The 14,159-nt window shown below is 34.6% G+C and overlaps 2 protein-coding genes across 2 annotated transcripts; both read left to right on the top strand.

Moving 5' to 3' along the window:
• The first annotated feature begins 958 nt into the window (after window positions 1–958).
• On the top strand, window positions 959–5,954 carry LOC141821734 (vacuolar protein sorting-associated protein 20 homolog 1-like). The gene is made up of 6 exons (XM_074709080.1): window positions 959–1,243; window positions 3,653–3,805; window positions 3,898–4,050; window positions 5,035–5,118; window positions 5,498–5,645; window positions 5,744–5,954. Exons 1-6 carry the CDS (start codon window positions 1,142–1,144, stop codon window positions 5,767–5,769), a joined length of 666 nt encoding a protein of 221 aa, XP_074565181.1. The 5' UTR covers window positions 959–1,141; the 3' UTR covers window positions 5,770–5,954.
• A 3,411-nt stretch (window positions 5,955–9,365) lies between these two features.
• On the top strand, window positions 9,366–12,556 carry LOC141822346 (serine/threonine/tyrosine-protein kinase HT1-like). The gene is made up of 3 exons (XM_074709791.1): window positions 9,366–9,808; window positions 10,607–11,062; window positions 12,194–12,556. The coding sequence occupies exons 1-3, from the start codon at window positions 9,443–9,445 to the stop codon at window positions 12,404–12,406; spliced, it is 1,035 nt and encodes a 344-aa protein (XP_074565892.1). The 5' UTR covers window positions 9,366–9,442; the 3' UTR covers window positions 12,407–12,556.
• The last annotated feature ends 1,603 nt before the right edge of the window (window positions 12,557–14,159 follow it).

The raw sequence follows: 14,159 nt of genomic DNA, 5'->3' as shown, positions 1-14,159 counted from the left end.
AAAAGTTGAATAGCAATGATGAAGCCTCTCGATATTATATAAGACAAGAAATTAAAGACGATAAATTACGAATTTAGTAACAATTAAATGTAGCATTCTTTATTTTCTCTCTTTTACTTGTGACTAAATTTTATAAATTTGTTTAGAATTTTTCTTTTCTTTTTTACTTTTAGTACTAGTTTATATTTAAATAATTTTTAAATATAAATAAATATTTAATTAATTATTTTTATTAAATGATATATTTTTTTGAGATTATGAGTGGATAGATACCTTTTAAATACTTCGAGACCTTCAAATTCACTCTTATTTTTAAAATACTAAAATGATTCTAGATTTAGGATATTTCCATAATAATTCATGATTAAAAAGTCGGAAAGCCCGGGAGATGAGGCTACATGGACGGGATCTAAGATAGATTTAGAAATCGAACCTCGAATGAGGAGGAAAGTATGGTGTTCTATACTCGAGACTTAGGTATGTGAGAGTTCGAGATCATTTAGTGCTTTAGCTTGACACTCAAAACTTAGACATGTGAGAATTCAAGATCGTCTAGAGCTCGGTACCCGAGACTCGACATGGGAGAATTCGAAAATAGAAGATAATCGATAATGACGAATGTTAATAGTTAGGGTGCTATGAACATTAGGACAATAATGATGGATATTATGAAAGCAATTAATGGAAGTCGATGTTGCAGAAGGGATATCATCAATAAAAGAGTTAAAAAGCGATTGATAATATGAGGAAGAGGTATAGTAATTTTCTCTAATAATCTCTTTAACTCCAAAATATTTATATTATTATTATTATTATTATTTATTTATTTATTTAATTGAGGTAGGTTGATTTAATTAATGGATTGACTTGATCAAGTTAAGACTTTTACAGCGATGATTTGCATGGCAAGTTGCTGTTGCCCAAACTCGCCGGTCCAATAAAAACCCTAAAATTGATCCTTTTGGTTAACCTCCTCCATCTTCCTCCTCTTCCTCTTCCGTCTTTCCTTTCCTCTCCTCTTCTTTGTCGGTGACGATCTTCCCCTTTCTTTCTACTCTTCTGATTGTCTATCCCCCTCTTCGGTCGATCCGAATTCTCCCTCTCTATCGTCGTGGCCTGTGGGGCGAGACGGACTTGATTGATGGGCAACATATTCGTGAAGAAGCCCAAGATCACGGAGGTGGATCGAGCCATCCTGTCCCTCAAGACCCAACGCCGCAAGCTCGCTCAGTACCAGCAGCAGGTAATTCCTTCACATCGTATCATCTCGTTCTATCGCGCTTTGAACTTGTTGACCCTTCCTCCAGCGAATTAGGTCATTGTCTGACTTTTGTTAAAATTTTGTTGGTTTTAGGGAATTTTCAAGCTCAAAATGAGCATAATATCTAGAAAAATCCGTCTTTTAGGAGTTATTGCTGATTGCCTAGGGCATCATCGATCTTGAATTTTTTTTCCAAGTGTCTCCTTGCCCGCTGCCTGCATTTTAAGTAAGAGGGAAGTTGTATAGTCTCACTGAGACAGGCCAAAATTCCCCTTTTCGGTGACCTACTCCATCAGGCTATAATGAATCAGTTCTCTGCTATAGGATGATGGAATTGGATGATCATATCATAGTTATCTTGGTTCATTTCAAAATCTCATTGTCGTTGATTGGCTAAGTCTAATTTTCTGTTGGTCATTATTCTTAATTATTTGATGACTTAGTACCGCAGTTAGAATTTTAGATTCTATTTAAAATATTGTTGAAAAGTTTAAAGTTGTCCAAGTCATTAAATTTTGATAGTTTGTAATATTTCTCAGAAAATAGTGGATTGTTTTTTAAAAAATTTGATTTAGTTTTTAGAAAAGTTAGTTAGAGTTTTTATTTGAATAATTAGAGCTTTTATTGAGATAAACGGAGTTTTTATTTTATGGAAATAAGTTTTATTGTCAATTATAAAAAAGGCGTTAAGATCCTATGTATAGGAAGGATTTTGAATTAATACAATTTTGCTTTTATTATCTTGTGGTGAGATTTTTTGAATTAATACAATTTTGATTTTATTATCCATGTTTCTGTTACAGTGTATATCATCATTTTAAGTATGTAACAGAGATCCATTTCAATTCCCACCTTAAGAATTCTCTTCAGAACACACACTTAATACAATTTTTCTGATATAGCTGCAGTGTATTTAAGTTCAAAATTCAAAATAGATTTCATTACAGCTGCAGTGAATTTTTCTTTCTGAGCACGTTGCAACTCTTCCCAATGCTAGCTCCTCTTACAGGGACCATCTTTTCTAGGCAGTGAGAACTTTCAATTTGACACCAATTCTTTCTTTTCTTTTATCTTTTTTTTTTTAATTTCTTGCATGCTTATGTATAAGAGTAGTTCTCAACCTATAGAATCTAGATTAAAATGGTTTGTTCATGGTATACTCATGGGTTGACAAGTTCCTATTTGGAAGGTTGCAATTTCTTCACCACTGCAGTTTCCACTCCTGTGAATAGTTTAGCACATTCTTGCTACTATGGGGTCCTGAAGCACAAGGAGATTTTACTCGGTGAATTAAGTGACGCGGGCTTTTGTTGCTCTTCATGGTGCTTTTGGACTAATAGGTTTCATGTCATATCAATCTGAAGTTGCTCAATTTGTTCAATTGCAACCTTATAATGCAATCATATTTTCTTATCCATTTGTTGTTTTTGTTGTACATCCCTTAAACTAAACTAGTCAGTTCCAGTTAACAGGGGTAGTTCTACCTGTCATTAGCTTATCTGGTTTAAGTGTGTACTGCATTGAGTTGATTAAAGTCCAAACCACCTCATCCTTCTTGTTTATGCTCAATATTGGAATAGAAAGAAAAAGCTTCTCCAAGCATGAGAATTGGAATGGCTGTACATATTCAAGATTCCACTTCCTTTGTTTGATTGATGTGACTACCTTCATTTGTTTGTCAGGAAACCTGTAACTTGTATTCTCCTTCATTAGCAAGAATAAACTCTCTGGTGACAGTAATCCATTCAAATCTTGTATCCTTTCCCTCTCCAAACAAGAAATTTATACATTCATACACCATTACAGCATGAACTTAAGTCCTTGAGTGATGTCTTTATAATCCATATGGAATTCTTTCCAAGAATGTAGTAAAGAACCATCTTAATAACAAAAATTCCCATTTAGATGCTATCATGCTATGCCCTGGACATAAAGAAACCAAGCCTATTTAAAGCGTGACTGCTCTTCCAGTTTAACCCACCCATCTCCTTGTGCATTACCTGTTTGACCTCACCATATAACAAAAATTTTGCCATGAGCTGCTTTAACCTCTTTTTTTTTTTACATTTGGAAGTCTACTAGCATTTGTCCAATATGACTGATATTATGAGCTCCACTCTACCAGCATAATTCAATTCCTTGCCTTCCAGCTTGACAGTTTCCTGACCATGACGTCTACTAGTGGTAAACAGGTTTACTGTTTTTGACCCTAAAAATGTCATTAGGGATCTTAAGATGCTTGAAAAGGTACTGTTCCCTCTTCAATCTACTGATTTCCATGTGAGATATTTATCCTGTATGAAATTTTGCTTCAGTCTTCAGTTACAACTTTGCAGTTTGCTTATAAAGCCACGTCTGAATTATATGTTCCCATTTCCTGTTCTTGATTAGCTTGAAGCTGTGATTGAAGCTGAGAAACAAGCTGCTAGGGACTTGATTCGGGAGAAGAGGAAAGACCGGGCATTGCTTGCACTTAAGAAGAAGAAAGCTCAAGAAGAGCTACTCAAACAAGTTGATGGTTGGCTTCTAAACGTTGAGCAACAAGTATGGCACATAATTGTATCTTTATCATTTTACTAGAGATGCAAGTATAGTTACGACTTATGGGGGTTATGATAGTTCTGTATCTGCTTTAGTTGGCAGATGTTGAATTAGCAAGCAGGCAGAAAGCTATATTTGAAAGCCTGAAGGCAGGAAGTAATGCCATTAAGTCTATACAAAGTGAGATCAGTTTGGAGGATGTTCAGAAGCTTATGGATGATTCTGCTGAGGCAAAGGCTTATCAAGAGGTAAGATCTGTGCTCATCTTTATGGATTTTCTACCCAAGCTTTTGTATTTGATCCATGACTCATATTGGCCAATCACTTCATTTGGATAGATGGTTAACCAGTAAAACAAATCTCATATTTAACCTAGAACATCAAATTGATGACTTGGTCAATGACTAAGATTACAGAAGTTATGTTTCATTTGCAAGTAAGCCACTTTAAAAAAGAAACTGCAATATTTACCATATAATTGATGGGTAAGTTATGTTTGGTTATGCAAACAAGCCACTTTGAAGAAGAAACTGCAATATTTATCATATAATTGATGGGGATGCGGTTTCTACAGAGGAGAAAACTGCTTATAGGTCTTTGAAGATGACTTGTTTGGTGTTGTGAAAAGAAAAAAAAAAGTGAGAGAGAAGTGGTCCTCTCAAGGACCTAGGGGTTCCTGGCTTCAAGTTAGAGGTAGAACTATATGGTTAAAAATTCAGGTAATTGGGGTATTTTTATTAAGAACAGGTCATTAGTTTCTCTTTTGGCCTTTTAGAGCTGAGTTAATTTTTCTAGTTGGTTGATCATAATTTGCGAAGGATGCTCGTTTGAAATCTTAGGTTGCTGCTAGGTTGGTTCTGAAATAGCCATTAGGACATTTGTTAAAACAAATACACTATGTTGTATAAAATTCTAAATTTCCAGACATTGTCATTATCCTGTTTACAAGGTAAATGCTCCAACATCTATGTTTCCTTTGTTTTCTTATTTCTTTTAGAGAGAGGATTTAAACTAGAAGTGTTAGCTTGGAAAAGTTTGATAAATTTGAATTCGTGTAGTTTTGATTAGCTTTTTGGGGGCACAAGGTCCATATTGTGAAATGTTAATCATAGTTCTTTTCGATCTATAGTTTTCTTATTTTCACCAGTTTCTCTCACATAAATGTGAATGTACTTCCTAAAGTGGTGGATCTGTTTTCTTTTTCTTTTCCTTTTTGTTTGTTCATTTTGAAGGAAATAAATGCAATCCTGGGAGAGAGTCTATCTCCCGAAGATGAGGAAGAGGTTCTGGCAGAGTTTGAGAATTTGGAAACTGAGGCAAGTTTTTCTCCAGAAATCTCTCAATACCTTCCTTTGGGCTTTCTGGTTTCGCAATGGAATTGTCACATGCTTAATTTATATACTTTTTTGTATTCAACTTGTATATGATGAGTAGCAGTTTCAGTAAACAGTTGAACACGCACCTCATAAAATCTGCATCAACCCATTTATTTCCAACTTTTGCTTGGAGCATTTAATGTCTATTGGTTTCAGTAGACAGCCAAAGGTGCAGTTTATAGTAACTGTCATGTTCACAGACCTGAAGAAGCTATTTTGAATTTCGAAATACAATCAAATTCCTTTTCAAACAAATCACTGATCAACTTCCTGATGGAATCTATGTGAACCTGCATTTAATCCTTTTGTATATTCGCAGATTACCCTCCAGTCCATGCCTACAGTTCCTTCTCAGGCATTAGAGCCTACAGCAGATTCCCAGGTCGAGAGCAAAGAAGATGACCTTATCGATCTTCCTGATGTACCATCTGGTGACATCTCAAAGCAAGCAGCAAGAAAAACAAAAGGTCTTTATCTTTCTATTTTTATTTTACAGTTGCAACCATGAACCAGTTGCATAATGCACATTAGCTTTGTTTCATTATCTTTAATTTTGCAATTGCAGTTCCAGAGGAGCCACTGCCTGCATGATACGAGCATGTCAAATATTGCTCATAGTTTTTTCCATTGTCTTCTATCTCTCTCTGAGTTGTATGGAATTAAGTTCAGATCCTACAGACTTCAGGACATTATAAAAACTGTCAACCTCAATGTGTTTTTTAACCTCTTACCTGTACAGAGAACTTCATTAAGTTTTATTATGCATTAAATCATCATTCATTTCATCATTCTCTATGGATAAATTTGCCAATCAGCAAGGGTGAGAATTTAAATTTGGTAAAAATGGCAAGTAAATAGAGAAAGTGGGATTTGGTTGATCTAGCTCTCAGTGCGCATGACTGACGCTGATTGAGCTGGAAATGGAAATAAGTGCAAATGAGCTGGCTGGTGGCAACTCCTGGACCTGTCTGCGGTCTGCCTGTGGGCCTTCGTCGGAACTTTAAATTTATATTTTCACCCTTCATTATTCAGATATTAATTATTCAAATTATCTTTTGTATCTCAACTTTTTCACCTCCTCTTTCCTAATGCTCTGTTTCCTTCAAAGTAAGTGCGGATGGAGGAGGGAAAGAAATCTTTTGTGGCTATTTAATTGTATTATGCACCGAATTCGAATTTAAAAATTAAAGTTTAAATCGAACTCAAGTTCTAGTCATTTATGATTTATTTAAATTTATTATAAATCGAACTCAAACTTAAGAATTAAAATTTGAATCGAACTCGAATTGAGCTCGAGCTTAAGGAAAATGAATCGAACTTGAGCTCAAGCTTCTTAATATTTGGCTCAGCTCAATTTGATTACACCCATAAGTAATATATCCTTCCACATGAAAGAAATAGTTTTCTCAATTTTAAAATCTGCCCCCTCCCAAATAAACAGGGCATTAAAGTGAACAAGAAGCTGCTATTTTTTTTTAAAAAAAAATACCACATGAGTTATAAGTTTTAAAAACATATATAAAAAATAGCAAAAAAAAAGAGAGAGCAAAATAGTATATATAAATGCTATTATAAAATTTTAAAAAATGATACATAAGTTATAAATTAAAATATCAAAAGTATACAGTTCTGAAAAATTATAATTTAAAAATATAAAAATAGAGATCAAGGTGCATATACTTTATAAATTTATGAGTAAATTATTTGTAATAAAAAAAAATAAAATTTAAATTGGTAAATATAATATTTTTTTGTCAAAACTATTATATAGTCATTTTATATATAATATATATATATATATATATATATATATATATATATATATATATATATATATATATATATATATATATATATATATATATATATGCATTTTAGAGATTATTACTTTTCATTTCTTTTCTTTAGCAAAAAGATATTCATAAAAAACATTGTAAAAATTTTCACCATGACCGTGCAATAGTTTTGATTAAAATTACTAGATGTAATAGCTTTAATTAAACTACTAATTTACAATTAATGTTTTCAAAGCCAATAAATAAATCATAAAAATAACTATGCAGTCCTTTTTACCAAAATCTTGATATATATATTGGACAGGTGACATAATAATTTTAAATTAAAATCACTATGATGCACATTTGTATATTTATTAAACTACTAAACCTATAATTGAGTTGGTTAACTAAAAATAGTTTCCACGGACATAATCGAATTGGTACTCCGATAAAGACGATAATAATAAAATAATATTGTAATCCCCACAAGTACATGCCTTTAGCTTCCTAGTTTTTTCCATTCGAGCAGTCTTTGAATATGTGATTTATCTTCTTTTCATAAGATCTTGAGACGGACAGGGAAGGGGTGAGGTGATCATTTTGAAATCTTTTGATGTTTTATATATTTAACTTTAAAGTTTAAGTAAAAAAATCATATAATAATTTTGATAAAAAAACTACTACATAAATAATTTACTAACTATCTTATCTAAAATGATTATAATATTTTAATATATATATATATATTTGATATTTTTTATTTCATAAAGCAGCTAGTGTAATTTTTAAAGTTTACAACATAATTTATGTAATTTTACTCTCTATTATATTTTATTATTTTAAAAACATATTTAAAAATTATAACATATATAATAGCTTTGACAAATTACAAAATGAATCTATTTTTTTTTAGATTGATCTAAAGATATTTATAATAAATATATTAAAAATAAAAGCTATTTTAAAATTGGCTAGAATGGTTAAGGGACAAATCCATGTGTCAGATAACATGCCTTTGGCAGTTGGCATGACAAGGTGACAAGTGCATGGAGTCCCACTCCACGCTTCACATGCCCTTAAATAATTGCATGCGCCTTTAAGTTTAGCTACTAATTAGTTAGAGATTTATAATTTTTTTTAAAAATTAGATTGATGATCCGATTCAATCTGAACAAAAAAAATATATAATTTTTTAAATTTAATTAAATAATTAAATATATAAATTTTATATGAACATGAATTAATAAAATTTTATTCATATTCAATTTGAATAATATATAAAAAAGTGGAGTTGTTCTTTAAAATTAGATATATAATGAAATTGATTATTAATGCTATTAATGAGGATGGATATAATAAATGAGATATAAGAATATAAAATTTATTTAAATTCGATCAATATCATCCCAACTTAATTATTATCACATTAATTGCACCAGTCGCGGGCCCCGCCAATTAAGGTTCCTAAATCAAATTGCCAACTCGGAGCCCAGGGACAAGACTACGAGAGCCACCGCTGCTGGGCCCCGCATGCTGCTTTTATGCGCTTCCTCGCCCCATGCACTTTCAGGGCCCGTCGCGACCTTTCCTCTGGGAGGAAAGAGGAGGGAGGAGTTACCGGTGCGAGAGGCCGTAACAGGGCCGTATACGGACGGAGTGATACGGCTCGTCCTCCTCCACCTGGATCAGATGCTCGTCGCTGGGACAGGGAGCGCTGGTTTTTTGTTGCTTCGAACCGACCCCATTGGATGTCGTGGCTGACTGGTGTCCCCGAGAAGAGACCGGATCGGCACTTCTATCGAGGCGTCCTCTATTAAAAAAAAGTTGTAGATGTTCCCTTCCCGTTGAGCTTTCTGAACGCCCATGTCTGAAGCGAAAATAACGAAAATGCCATCACCGGCTTGGCTCGAGGAGAGTGAATGGGAGTTATCTATGCGAGTCGAAGCAGAGGAGAGGACCTTGGGCTAGCTCCGTCCTCGCCGCCGCCGCCGCCGACGCTAGCTGCTTCTTCCTCCTCTGCCTTCCCCTCGCCGGATCTCTTTATAGTTAACGCACATTAGCCTTCACTTTTAATTTTCTTTTGGGGTTGAGCTGGGAGGAACAAGAACAGGCTGCGATTAGTGGCGGATCTGCACGTGCAAGAAATCGGAGTGGATGTAGGAAAGGAAAGGCGCCGTCTTGTTCTGGATCTTTCTGCTGCTGAAGTTTGATCTAGGAGGAAAAGCAAGGCGGGAGTTATGTGCATGCGGATTTAGATCGAAGAAGCGCTTGTAGTACGGATGCCGTCCCTTGGGGTTTCGCTCGTTAGCTCTGGCTGAAGGTGCCACTTTGCGCTTGATTGCGGGCGGAATCTGCGGAATGTAGGTGAACTGGTCAGTGTCAGTAGCATTTTTGACTTGTTGCCTTAGTTTTCTCAAAGGAGGACGCTTTTCTTAGCGGCTAGCTTGCTTCGACTGGGTCACGAAGGAGAGTTCTGAGTTGAGTAAATGAAGAAGGTCTGGGATTGCTTTGGGGGGAAAGCAACTAGGATTAGTAGAATGCAAAGGAGGCTTTCTCTTGGTGAGTACAAGAGGGCCGCGTCGTGGTCTATGTACTTGGTTTCTTCTGGTGGAGAGATCAAAGTTGGCAGGGAGGAGCAATGGAGTGCCGACATGTCACAGCTGCTCATCGGGAATAAGTTCGCCACCGGTCGCCATAGTCGGATCTATCATGGCAAATACAAGGGTAGGGAGGTGGCCATCAAGATCATGAGCCAGCCGGAGGAGGATCCTATCCTTGCTGCTTCGCTTGAGCAGCAGTTCACCTCAGAGGTTGCTCTGCTGTTTCACCTCAACCATCCCAATATTATCACGGTAAGAAATGATGCCTATATTTCAACAAGTTGAGATTAAAAATTTAGCATCTTCTTGAACCTTATCAACCAAAACTATAATCTCGTTTAACCAATATTCTTCTCAATCAAAATTCTAACAACTCTTCAATATCTTTTTAATTAATGCTGCTAGTCATTCTCCTTGTACATTAGCTTACGCCTGGTGCTTACTTTACTATTATGGTTCCTTGAGCTATCAATGTTGTTATCAATGTTTCCTGAATGATGAAAAAAAGTCTGAAAATTCAAGAACTTATTGGAAGAATCTGAGCTTACACTTCAGAACCTTTATCTTGAGCAACAACAACATTTAAATCCTCGAACTTCAAACAATTGTGCTATATTATGTTTTAGTCAATTAACATTCAGAATGGCAAAACTCTTGTGAACATAAAATCTGTGCATAGGTGACAAAAACGTAATAAGACATAAAAAACAATAGGCATAGTTTTTATCTATTAAACTAGAGCTAATAAGGATACTCATGTTAGGTAAATGAAGGCTTCAAACATAGCATTCAATGCAATGTTCTGTAGATTTGTTTAATTTGGGTAATGAATTGATATTTTGATGAGGAACCATTCCATTAATATAGTTACGCTAAAGAGCAGCCCGACATCAATGTGCTTCCAGTTCCACAAGAAATATAGAGGTGAAGTTGATCAGGAGAAGGGCTAGCTTCGAAGTTTCCTCTACAGCCTTCTACAACTTCGTGTGTTTGAATTTGTTTATGATAATTTTTGACTGTGCTAATTAAAATCCATAATTATTCCCACAGTTGGTGGCTGCATGCAAGAAACCTCCAGTCTTCTGCATCATTACTGAGTACATGGCTGGTGGCTCTCTCCGCAAATACCTTCACCAGCAAGAACCTTATTCAGTCCCAAATGCTCTGATTTTGAAATTAGCTCTCGACATTGCTCGTGGAATGAGTTATCTTCATTTCCAGGGTATAATTCATAGGGATCTCAAGTCAGACAACATTTTTGTTGGAGATGATCTGTCTGTTAAGGTAGCAGATTTTGGAATCTCATGCTTGGAATCTCAGTGCAGCAGTGGAAAGGGTTTTACAAGTACTTACCGGTGGATGGCACCTGAGATGATCCAGGAAAGAAGTCATACCAGAAAAGTTGATGTGTACAGTTTTGGTATTGTTTTATGGGAACTACTAACTGCATTGGTTCCCTTCAACGATATGACACCTGAACAAGCAGCTTATGCTGTTGCGCAGAAGGTATATTCTTCTTATTTCAACCTTGAGAATCGAATTATTCTTGTAGAACTTTTCCTGATTGTACTCTAACGGTGCAGAATTTGACAAAGAGGTCAATCAGTAACCTGCTATTGATTATGCAGTCAGATTAATTTACCTGTTTGATCTATAGTTTGCATAAAAATTCAGTGAATGACAACCAACAGAAAACAATTAAATGTGTTCTCTTATGCCTTTTAATTCCTCAGTAGCTCTAAAATATAAAACTAGTGGAGTTTTAAGATCACTCCAGAACTCCAATAAGTTTAGGTTCCCTTAAGGCTAAAGGCTTCCTAAATTACTTTAAACCCTTAATTTTGATGTTAATGCTGTTGATGCTTCAATTAGCTGTTTTGGATGTGTTCACCTCGTTTGTTGTTTTTGATAAATTATGATAAATGAGAGTAAATGAATTATGATGACAAAGATTTGTCTAAAGCTGATCCCTGAATTCAATAATCAAAAAATTAAATCAATAAAATTTAATAGTTAGGCATAACTTTCATTAATATGATAAAACGAGAGAATATAAATTAAGATCAGACATGTCTAAAAGGAGACATGTTTAAAGGTGATCTATAAATTCTATAATGAAAAACCTTAAATGAATAAGGAATAAGGATTGAAGGCGAGAGGTGGTAGAGGGAGCAAAAGAAAAAAAACAAATATGAAATATAATTAAAATGGATCAAAGGATTTGAACATTGCTTGTATGAAAGTTTTACTTGAGCTGGGGAATAAAACTCGTATTGTCAACATCAAATAATTGAAATTTGTGATTTCATTGTTTGCTAGATTATTTGTTGTTGTTGATTTTTTTTTGTATGAGGAATAATCCATTCAAATGCTCAAATGAAAAATCTGAAGTAGCCTTGCACATTTGAAATAATTTGCAATCTTTTTTCTATAAATCCTTGCTATTGATTCAGTATTTTACCTTCTATTTTTCTTGCAAGAACATGCAAAACAAAGTGTTTTTCAAAATTATGTTGTTGTAGGTGATTATGAACTCATTTTGTCCTATTACCGAATGTGTTTAGTTTCTTAAACTGATGAGATGTGTTAATAAAGAAATTTCATAGGATCATTTACTTTATTCATTGATGTATACAGAATGCGAGGCCACCTTTACCTGCTTCTTGTCCTCTAGCATTTAGCCATCTCATAAACAGGTGCTGGGCTAGAAACCCTGATCGAAGACCACAGTTCGATGAAATCGTTGCAATACTCGAGAGCTACGGAGAATCATTTGAAGCAGATCCTATGTTTTTCTCATCCTACGAGCCAATTAAATTGCAGACTCGATTCAGATGTTTCCCAAGGTGAATTCCCTGCGGAAGAACAATTCTCCCAAAGCATAAACATGATTTTGTCCAAGGTATAATCTGTATTATATATTTTCTTTTTCGTTGCCTATGTTTGCCTCTTCGAAATTGGATGAAGGGCTTGACTTTGTTTGGGCAATTCATTTCCTGTTCATCCCGTAATCTAGAAAGAAAAACAATGTTCTTCCACCATATGGAAAGTATTGTAGCTTTTGCAGAAAATGTCTCCATTGTTCTTAACTTTAATTTCTATAAGAAAATGGGACATCTAAGAACACTAAGTGATAGTTCATAGTTAAACTAAATACCAACACTTATTGATAGCAATGGTTTAGTTTGTTTATAAAATAGAAGAGAGAATTTGATAGCAATAAAAAGAACTTAGTGATTAGTCTCTAATCCATTAATTTAGATGTGTTCTTTGACAAAACTGCTCTGATAATTCTCTGCCGGAATGCATCTGCAGCTCTGCTGATCATAATTACTTCATAAGATCTTCATCCAAATTGAATGTTTGAAGATCAAAATTGTTCGAATTGTTTTGATATTGTGGAAATGTATCGAAGGTGAAGCTGCCTTGCAGTGATAGTTTTGATGAAAATAGCACAGAAAACTCTGTGTTGATGCTGTATAGTTCCTAGTTGTATCCATTTCAGTAAGGTGGAATCTGTTACTCCAATGGCTCCACACGATCGCCTTCACAATCATCTATAAGGAGGTAAATCGAGAAGCTGCAGTTGGCCAATACGAGGAAGGGCATTGCTTTGGTTTCTCCAAGATTCGACCCTTGTCTGCAAGTTTGCCCCATAGTAACCAACTCAACTATGCCCCGGAGATAATTTCTAGTTGTATCCATGCTCCATCGAAAGCTTGAGATGATACCTACTCAACGTCATAATTGAGGAAGTTATTAAAATTGTAGAAATAAATGTTTAACAATATGTGTTGTTCATGGGATATCATTAATGTTTGCAAACAATAAGCCATGATTTTGACAATATCAAGCTCCTCGGCTATGAGGAGAGGACGAAGCAATCGAGTTTGAAGAATTCGTATCGAAACCGATAAGGAGGAGGATCAAGTTTAAGCTTGAAATACCATCAAACCATTTCATCTATAAACCATCAAATTCACATGGAAATCAAAGAGGAAGAAGACTTACTTTGCTTTTATGAAGAAAAAAATGCCTTCTCTCAAGTGTTAAGAGTAGAGTAATGCTATAGAATATATGCGCAATCTCTCAAGGATTTATAGAAGGTGAATTGTAGTGTTTACGAAAGCTTTTGCACATTTGTTCAAGAATAATTGTAACGCTCAAAGAAATCTTGTAACACTTGTTACAAGTCGATGCAAAACGACATGTGACCTTTCTAGCTTCATTTGTCGTTATGTATTGCATGCCGTTTTTTCTTTTTGTATATCGGTTATCATATAAACTAATTAGTCCTATTTACTTATAATAGAGCTGTCAAACAGATCAATCTACGACGGACGGGTACAAGATGGATCGACACATTAATTTGGCGAATTGAAAAATCTCCAATCCAATCGAACCTAAGATGGATTGTGAGTTAGACGGGTTAACTCACGGACCTATCAAAAAATTAAAAAAATTTAAAAATATTAAATTTGGATTACAATTTAAGTTGAAAATTTTAAACTTGAATTGTAATTTAAAGGGATCAAGCTTATTAACTCATTAAATTTTTTATTTTAATTTTAAAATAAATAAATAAAAATTTTCAATCTGCGGA

The sequence above is a fragment of the Curcuma longa genome, chromosome 2 (genome assembly GCF_044706935.1).
Source record: "Curcuma longa cultivar G26 ecotype Majalengka, Jawa Barat chromosome 2, ITB_CL_G26_1.1, whole genome shotgun sequence".
Lineage (NCBI taxonomy): Eukaryota > Viridiplantae > Streptophyta > Magnoliopsida > Zingiberales > Zingiberaceae > Curcuma > Curcuma longa.
The sequence above is the reverse complement of the archived record's forward strand: the minus strand, read 5'-3'. Positions and strand labels throughout refer to the sequence as shown.

Excerpts from the sequence above, each read along its gene's own strand:
- LOC141821734 (XM_074709080.1), top strand. The coding sequence starts at position 1,142 with ATGGGCAACATATTCGTGAAGAAGCCCAAGATCACGGAGGTGGATCGA. Across the intron at positions 3,806-3,897 it reads TTCTAAACGTTGAGCAACAA|TTGGCAGATGTTGAATTAGC; the intron begins GTATGGCACATA and ends TATCTGCTTTAG. Across the intron at positions 5,119-5,497 it reads TTGAGAATTTGGAAACTGAG|ATTACCCTCCAGTCCATGCC; the intron begins GCAAGTTTTTCT and ends GTATATTCGCAG.
- LOC141822346 (XM_074709791.1), top strand. The coding sequence starts at position 9,443 with ATGAAGAAGGTCTGGGATTGCTTTGGGGGGAAAGCAACTAGGATTAGT. Across the intron at positions 9,809-10,606 it reads ACCATCCCAATATTATCACG|TTGGTGGCTGCATGCAAGAA; the intron begins GTAAGAAATGAT and ends TTATTCCCACAG. Across the intron at positions 11,063-12,193 it reads CTTATGCTGTTGCGCAGAAG|AATGCGAGGCCACCTTTACC; the intron begins GTATATTCTTCT and ends TGATGTATACAG.